Source organism: Castanea sativa, chromosome 4, assembly GCF_040712315.1.
Source record: "Castanea sativa cultivar Marrone di Chiusa Pesio chromosome 4, ASM4071231v1".
In the NCBI taxonomy this organism is placed as follows: Eukaryota; Viridiplantae; Streptophyta; class Magnoliopsida; order Fagales; family Fagaceae; genus Castanea; species Castanea sativa.
The window spans coordinates 25,512,696-25,522,275 of NC_134016.1; the positions used below are offsets into that span (position 1 = coordinate 25,512,696).

Below are 9,580 nucleotides of genomic sequence, written 5' to 3' on the forward strand. Positions count from 1 at the left end.
TATTTGTCATTACAATCATTTAAATAATAGAATATATAATAAAATCAACTATGAATGAATTAAAAGTTTCAAATGGAGAGAATACTTGTATATATTATTTTTCTTTGTTGATTTAGAAGACATTGTTTGAACTACTGAAATTTGAAAGGTTGACATAATCGCATTCAAATGTTAGATTCTTGATTATGTGTTAGAAGATGACAAGTGTTATATTGATTAATCCTAAAGTTCCATTGTGTAGCCCGTTTATTTGGCTTTCAAAAAAACAAAATATCCAAACCTTACCATGATAAATAATTTATTTTCACTCCAAACGGACGGGCCTAAGTTAGATCGGGTAAAAATAAATAATTCCCTAAAAAAAAGTTAAAAGAAAAATGTGGATAATAGACTCCTAGAGATGGCAAAAATGTCATACCCTTTGACTTGTCCTGCCATAATTTATCTGGGATTTTATTTTCTTTCCATGAGACGTGATGGAATGAGAATGGATTTGTCCTATTTTGTCTCGCCCAATACCTAATGTGTGTTTGTATATATTGTAAAATTCATACACTTATCAAATTTATAATTTATTTATTTTGTATAATCCCCAATTACTTGTTTTCTCAAATTTTTTTTTAATAAACACACCTATCTTTTTCACTCATACTTATCTCATTAATGTCGAAGTCATCTAATGGATGACAAAATATTTCGAACTCATTCTGTTCTTAATTTGCTCTATCCTCATCTCGCACTAATTTTCCCCTTATTCAACCGCACCCACCCATTAGCTATCCATTTTTTGATGAATTGAAATTTTATTCAACAATCAACAAATTATTACAAGGAAACAAAATAGGAAGCCTCCCTTTCAACATAATTGCACACAAATTGACGTCAATAATCCAGACCAAAAGAACCAAACCAACCTTGATTCTCAAACCATTTAGCTAATGCATGAGCAGCCATCCCTAAAATCATAAAATTCATGAAAAATTACTGCATATATCATTATCTTTAATGATTTACATTGAATTGGTATTCATAGTGCAATTAAAAGAACAAAATGCTATGTACGAGCTGACAGTTTTATTTTTGGTTGTAGGAAGTTTTATTTTAACATGAGGTTGCTAATATATTAAAACTTAAAAGCTTTAAATTATTAATTGGGTAACTAATTTGTATAATGATCAATGATACACAGTGATATTAGTTAAATTAAATGAACAATAAAACGGTATGAATGACTTAGCAAGATTTATAAGATGAAGGAAATATGTAGATTTCTACTTCCTTTTTGTTATTGTTTAGAGGTTTTTATACAGCAATGATTATTCTTTTTTAATAAATAATTTGAATACTTTTCGATAAATTGATGATAGACTGAGACAACTAGAAATAATGAAATATGAAATTCAAAAAAAAAAAAAAAAAGAAGAAGAAAAATGTTGTATTGACAATTTACTTGAGTAATTCCATAAAGTATAAAGTACTGCAATTCATGCTCACATTCACGTATGAACTTTTTAAAAGGAGGGTATGAATAAAATAGTAGACCGTAGTTGGCAGCCAGACTGAGACGGATAAGGCTATTGCTGTCTTTTAGACAAGTCCTACCTGTCAAGATTAATTAACAAAATTACATTTTAATTTCTTCTTAATAAATCTAAGTTGTCTATATTAAAAAAAAAAATCTTATTCTTTTCTCTCATGTTTTCAATACAATCCTTGTCGACTAGTTGTTGTAAATGGTTTGGACATAACAATTCTCTATTTGAAACAAATTCATTTCTTGATTCATATTAAATTTTTACAAATTTAAGAGAAAGAATGTAACCTTATTTAAAACTATGACTGAATTTAGAAAATAAAATCTTAAAATTGAAATGAACCTGAAATATTCAGATTACCAAAAAATGAATTTGGCTAAGGTTCTATACATAGATGCAGATTTTCCCCCAACAAATAACAAAAAAAGAGATATATTCTTCTTTTTTATATTTTTAAAAAAAAAAAAGAGAAATAAGAAAAAGAAAAAGAAAAAAGAAAAAGGAAAGACAAGGACAAAGAAAGTAAAAAAGAAAGAAAAGATAGGGAAATGGAATCCTAGTTGACTACTCAACTGACAAAGCAAAACAACAACAACAACAACAACAACAAGGGTTTGTTTACCCTTCACAAGTCACAACTACTAGTGCTGCCTCTCTCTAATTAACATTAACCACGCTACACAGCCTGTACACATCTCTCTCTTTCTCTCTCCCTCCGTTTCTCACTCTCTCACACAGTCAGTCACTCTCCTCTCAACCCACAGACAAAAGAAAGAAAAAAAAATTGCAGCTTCTCCAACTCACACACTAACCCCCAAAACCAACCAATGCCTAGAAATTACACTTAAAAACTCCAAAACTCACAAACCCATTTCCTGTCTCTCTCTCTCTCTTTCTCTCTCTCTCTCTCTCTGTAGAGACAACCTGGGTTTTCTCCAATCTGGGTTCCCAAAATGAAGCCTCAAACGCTTCCCATTTTGGTTTTTACTTTTCTCACAATATTGTTCCCTTTTTCAAAACCAGATCTGGCTTCTGACCGATCTGCTCTCTTGGCTCTTCGCTCTGCTGTCGGTGGGAGAACCCTTCTGTGGAACATAACAGAGACTACTCCATGCCTTTGGGCTGGTGTTCTTTGTGAGCAAAACCGAGTCACAGTGCTTCGTCTTCCTGGTGTGGCTCTCTCAGGCCAACTTCCCAATGGCATTTTCGGAAACCTCACTCGTCTCCGCACTCTCAGTCTTCGTCTCAACGCTCTCACTGGTTCACTTCCTTCTGATCTCGTTGCTTGCGTCAACTTGCGCAACCTGTACTTGCAAGGTAATCTCTTTACCGGTGATATTCCTGAGTTTCTGTTTACTCTTCATGACCTTGTTCGGCTTAACCTTGCTTCCAACAACTTCTCTGGTGAGATCTCCTTGGGTTTCAACAATTTGACAAGGTTAAAGACTTTGTTTTTGGAGGGTAATTCACTGTCCGGTTCGATTCCACCCGGCTTTGATGTTCCAAATCTTGAGCAGTTCAATGTGTCTAACAATGCGCTTAATGGGTCTGTGCCAAGCAAATTGCAGGCTTTTTCGAAGGATTCGTTTTTGGGTAACTCACTCTGTGGGGGTCCCTTAGATTCTTGCCCTGGAAATGCCACTATTCCAAGCGCAAGCGGTGGCGGTGGCGGTGGCGGTGGCAGTGGAAGCAACAAGAAGAAGAAGTTGTCTGGTGGTGCAATTGCGGGTATTGCAATTGGATCTGTATTGGGTTTTCTGTTACTAGTAGCAATTTTGATATTTTTGTGCCGAAAGAAGAGTAGTAGTAAGAAGGGGAGTACGGTCGACATTGCTACGGTGAAGCACCCAGAAGTGGAGATTCCCGGCGAGAAATCAGTGAGGGAGGTTGAGAATGGCGGGTATGGAAATGGGTATTCGGTGGCTGCTGCGGCAGCTGCGGCTATGACCGGGACCGCGAAGGCGGAAGCAAATGGTGGAGGGGCTGGTGCTAAGAAGTTGATGTTTTTTGGGAACGCGGCAAGGGTGTTCGATTTGGAGGATTTATTGAGGGCCTCAGCGGAGGTGTTGGGGAAGGGGACGTTTGGGACGGCCTACAAGGCGGTTTTGGAGATGGGGACGGTTGTGGCTGTGAAAAGGTTGAAGGATGTGACAATTACTGAGAAGGAGTTCAGGGACAAGATTGAGGCTGTGGGAGCAATGGATCATCAGAATTTGGTCCCTCTCAGGGCTTATTATTTTAGCAGGGACGAGAAGCTGCTTGTCTATGATTACATGGCTATGGGAAGCTTATCTGCTCTCTTACATGGTCAGCATTTTCTTTCTTATAGTCATACTTGTTTCTTTTTGGTCTGTGCGTTGCTATGATTTTTCATTTTGGTTATCGTTTGTTATGATTTCTTTTGATGCATCATTTCTACAAGATGATTACTTTGATTTGTTTTCTTTTATTAGATATTTTTTTTCTCATTTTTAATCTACTAAAGGTAATGAAAGTCAAGAGAAAAATTACTACCAATGAAGAAACGTGAATTAAAATCTATTGGTTCTTTTCTTTGGTTTGAATTGTCTTGCAAATTCTATTAGGCGTGTTTCAATTGCTTTTGAATCTTCAAGAGGACTATTTGGGCTACTTGTTTAGATTCCATTTGTTGTTTGTGCTGTTGTGTTTGCTTAATTTTGAATTTTCCTGTTCAATGTAATTAGTGATGACTTCCACTAGTTGGTAAGTTAAAGTGCTCTTCTTTGGTTATGTACTCGTTTGGTTTGCATTGATCCCTTGTTACCTTGTCTTCATAGAATCTTGTATCCAATGAATGACTGCATTTTTATCATAATTATTGTTCGGCTCAGTTTCATTTGTTCATTATAGCATCTCAGATTTTAGTTTCTACAAAATTGTGAAACCATTTGCTGGAGAACTCCTGAATTTTCTTGCAACTCATTGTAGCAATGTTGAATCACTGAAACACAAGATATATAAAAGAGGACCGAATGAGAGTAGAACTTCCATGCTTCGTCAGTTTTATCTTAACTACATTACTTCTCTCTATATTTCCAATACAGGAAACAAAGGAGCAGGAAGAACTCCATTGAATTGGGAAATCAGGTCTGCCATTGCCCTTGGAGCTGCTCGTGGCATTGAATATCTGCACTCTCAAGGCCCCAGCGTCTCTCATGGAAACATAAAATCATCCAATATCCTTCTCACCAAATCCTATGATGCCCGAGTTTCAGATTTTGGTCTTGCACACCTTGTTGGGCCCTCTGCCACTCCCAACCGAGTTGCTGGCTACCGTGCCCCTGAAGTCACTGACCCTCGGAAAGTGTCCCAGAAGGCAGATGTTTATAGTTTTGGCGTATTGCTCTTAGAACTGCTAACTGGGAAGGCCCCCACTCATGCCCTTTTGAACGAGGAAGGAGTTGACCTACCCAGATGGGTGCAGTCCATAGTACGAGAGGAGTGGACTTCTGAGGTTTTTGATCTTGAGCTCCTCAGGTACCAGAGTGTCGAGGAGGAGATGGTTCAGCTCTTGCAGCTTGCAGTAGATTGTGCAGCCCAATATCCTGACAAACGCCCTTCCATGTCTGAAGCGACAAGACGCATTGAGGAATTATGCCGTTCTAGTTTGCGAGAAGATCATGACCCACAACCCGATTTCATCAATGTTGCAGCAGATGATGTGTCTTCTCGGTGAGTTCCTTGGGGCCTACCAACATATACTCCAAATGGATTGTAGAAGAAACTTCATTGCTTTGTTATGCCCATATCTTGCGTGGTAATTCTGGTGTTTTGGTTGTATCATTTGAATCCGGGCCTCCTCATCTTCTTTAATCAACTGTCAATTTTATTTTTTCTTCTGCTTATTTCATTCCCCATTGTACTAGTTTTTTTTTTTTTTTTTTTTTTTTAATACTCTGGGGTGGATATCTGTTCCATTAGTTATTGTTGGGTGGATGATGGTGGTTGTAATTATTACTTGTGCTTTTACTTCGCTTTTGCTTTTGTTGCAACTTTTTAGTCTGAAGTTGAGATGTTATAGTTGCTTTTATAGGTTGGTTGTGATGTCTCTTCAGATTGATTCAACCTCCCAAACCCCCCTTCATTGTTGCTAAAGCTTAGATTCATTCGGATATGTATCCTATCCTACCTTGGTAAAGATGTATGATGCTTACCCGACCCCAACTTAATTGCTACATCTTTTGTCCTCCTCGCTAATCAGTGAAACAAATAGTTGTAACTTTTGACAGCTACAACTGTGTTGGACCCAATTTTGTATTTTGGGCAATGCAAATTTATTGTTTGACAAATACACCTCCGATGTATTTGACTATCAGAATTGTACAGCTGATAAGTGATACCCCCCATGTGCATCCATTCTATTTAGTAGTAGTTAGAAACCATAATAATAGCTATACAACCATGCTAATATAATTATTAATTAAGAAATCATTGACATATTCATTGCTGCAACCACACCTTTGGTAAGTTGAAATTTCAAAAGATAAAAGTTTCGCAGGCACAAAAATTTTTAAAATTTCATAATAGACTAATGTAACCGATCGATAGTAATATGGAAAAAAGTAATAAATAAAGTCTAAATAAAAAATTATTAATAAATAAAAAAGTGATATTTATAGATTATAGTCCATATAAAAATTAATTAATTTGTGAATTGCAATTATTGCGAACGTTTTAGTGATTATGGCATTGTTGATTTCAAAATATCAAAATAGTGGCGGTTAAATGATAAAGTTTGCTGAAAGTTCAAAGCTACGTGGATGCTATTTGAAAGGTGAAGACAAAAGCTCTATGGTGGACCAAATTGTTGCATATAAGTGGAGTGGAGGGTCAGGCCTAAAAGTGAGAAGACAGGCTGATACTTGTGGTCCTGTTTGTAAAAGATTGTTAATTTTTGTTGGCATCCAAAGCCTTACAAATTATAAAAATGTTCTTTTTCTTTTTATTTGAGTGTTTTTCTTTTCCTCGCAGATAGGTTCACATAGAATTAAAAAAGAAAAATAAATAAAAAAGAAACAAAGATGGGGGGGGGGGGCTTCCATTTTCCAATATAGGGTTTGTTTTGTCTCTTCGCTATTGCAATTGTTGTCCTTTTCTCCGGCTTTGTTGAAGAATCAAAACGGCTTGGGAATGGAATAAATACAAAAAAAATTTAAAAAAAATTAAAAAAATGATCACATGATACAAACATTGGAAACTCACAGTCCCCATGCCTAAATGGACCAAGGACCTACTATATGTGAAACTTTGCTCTCTCTTATAATTGCTTCATCCGAAAGGAAGACTTTTTATTTACATAGTAATGTGAACCTTGTGCAAGCAGTGTTTAAAGCATTGCCATGTGGGGATCGGGAATAGTCAATTTTAGATCTGAAATATTTGTTTGAACTATATTATCAATAAATCTAGACAATTTTTTTTTTTTTTTTCACAATTCATTATCACTGATGTGTGGCCTATTGTAATTAACACATAATAAAAATGATATATTTTTTTTTAATTTAATAGATACAATAGAATTGTAATATATTGTGTCCAATTCATAATGATTTTCTTTATCATTAGGTCAAAAAATCCAAATCACCAATAAGTTTTTAGTGTTAGCTTATTGGATGTCAAAGGTCACAAAAATTGGGAATAGTCAATTTTAGATCTGAAATATTTGTTTGAACTATATTATCAATAAATTTAGACAATTTTTTTTTCACAATTCATTATCACTGATGTGTGGCCTATTGTAATTAACACATAATAAAAATGATTTTTTTTAATTTAATAGATACAATAGAATTGTAATATATTGTGTCCAATTCATAATGATTTTCTTTATCATTAGGTCAAAAGATCCAAATCACCAATAAGTTTTTAGTGTTAGCTTATTAGATGTCAAAAGTCACAAAAATCGGGAATAGTCAATTTTAGATCTGAAATATTTGTTTGAACTATATTATCAATAAATCTAGACAAATTTTTTTTTCACAATTCATTATCACTGATGTGTGGCCTATTGTAATTAACACATAATAAAAATGATTTTTTTTTTAAATTTAATAGATACAATAGAATTGTAATATATTGTATCCAATTCATAATGATTTTCTTTATCATTAGGTCAAAAGATCCAAATCACCAATAATTTTTTAGTGTTAGCTTATTGGATGTCAAAAGTCACAAAAGACTTTACAAATTTATTTTTTAGAATAAAATTTTACTAGTTAAGCTAATTAAAATCTATGGTAAAATAATGTAAAATAAAATTGCTATCACAATTTATTATATTAATTTGAAAGAGAAAGTTACAAAACTGGGACCCCATTGGGTATGTATTGTAATAATGTAATCTAATATTATACTTATCATGATAAAGTTGTTTGGTGACAAAACTTGGACCACATTGGGTATGTATTGTAATAATGTAATCTAAAAATCGCTAGTATCATTCCGGTGTAATAAAATAAGAATTATTGCAAATTAATTATTTAGTTGGAAGCATATAAAAGTAGGTATAGACTTACCAAAAAATATATATATATATATAAAAGTAGGTATAGTTAAAGCAAACTCTCTTGTAATGCGGGAGGCGCAAGCATTCATTACTTTACTGGTTTATCTTGTAGAAAAGCAGACCAACGACAACGATTTAATAATTTACAATCTGCAAACTGCAACCCTGGACACAGGTGTTTCTTTTTAATATTACTAAGTCCAGGCTCTATTGAACGTGGGTCATTCGAAAGTTTCATTAAAAACGATTAGTAGTTTGCCTGAATAATGCCTCTTAAGAGTAACAATAAATTTAAGAGTAAGACATTTTTCATAACGGGTTAATATAACCTATTGTGATTGGTTTATACAGCTAATATGAGTAGAAAGCAATGTTATTTCAATTACAATAAATCATATCAGTAATTACAAAAAAGGATTTTGAAAATATTTTTTTTGCTCCTAACAATATTCTAGGACAATAGAATTTTATAGATAAGAGCATTATAATTGTTCCAAATAATAAAAATAACGGATCTAAATTTGAAAATGTGAGGTGGAAATGTGTAATTTCTATTTCCATTCCCTCACAACTTTAAATCATGTGTCGTGATAAAATAGGTTGCCCATTCCACTCCTCAAATTTTATTGGTTTAGTAGATTTTATTATTTTAAGCCTCACCCATCCATACCAAGTGATTAAACACTTAAATAGTACTCACAAATAATAAAATATCTTTTTAGTTAATTCAAAATCCATTTCCATGCATTTTCCTCTTCCTCTTCCTCTTCCTTGTGTGTGTGAGAGTGTGTTTGTTTCTCAAAAAAAAAAAAAAAAAAAAAAAATCCATTTCCATGTGGGAAGATCCTTGGACAAAAAGGAACAAAGTTTTTCTAGTATTGCTTATTTATAAGACTTCAATATCTATTTCTTGGTGGACAAGGAATACTTTCCTTGGTGGACCAAGAGTATTAATTTGCTTCTTTAATAATGATTATACTTAGGGTTGTACACGGTGCGGAGCGGCCGGTTTTTGTGGCCGTTTCTGCACCGCACCGAAATCTTCGGTTTCCTAGAAACCCAAGCCGCCACCGCGCCTGAGGAACAGTTCTCCGGCAACCTCGGTGGCGGTTTCAGTCGGCGCGATGGTCGGTGTCCACATGTCTATCACACACACAGAGAGGAAGAGATATCTAAATTCTAAAACCAAAATCAAATCCAGAAAACTCAAGGATTCAAACCACAAATCAAAACTTAGATCAAATCTAAATATCTTCAAAACCCATTACAAACCCAAATATTAAAACCCATTACAACCCACCTGTCTGAGTTTGACTGAGCTAAGTGATGGAGTGAGTGGGTTTGAAAGACTGAGAGCAAAAGTCTAAAAATAGAGAGAAAGATACAAGTTAAAGTGTTAGACAATTGGGTAAGTGTGTGGCTGAGAGTAAATAAGGAAAGAAAAAAAAAATCTTATACCGTGACTTGAAGTCTTGAAGCACTAACCAAATACGGCATATTTTTTTTTTAAATGCAAGAC

The 9,580-nt window shown here is 34.4% G+C and overlaps 1 protein-coding gene across 1 annotated transcript; it reads left to right on the top strand.

The window, feature by feature from the left end:
- The first annotated feature begins 2,169 nt into the window (after positions 1-2,169).
- On the top strand, positions 2,170-5,548 carry LOC142631338 (putative inactive receptor kinase At1g48480). Its single transcript, XM_075805477.1, has 2 exons — positions 2,170-3,842; positions 4,601-5,548. Exons 1-2 carry the CDS (start codon positions 2,489-2,491, stop codon positions 5,230-5,232), a joined length of 1,986 nt encoding a protein of 661 aa, XP_075661592.1. The 5' UTR covers positions 2,170-2,488; the 3' UTR covers positions 5,233-5,548.
- The last annotated feature ends 4,032 nt before the right edge of the window (positions 5,549-9,580 follow it).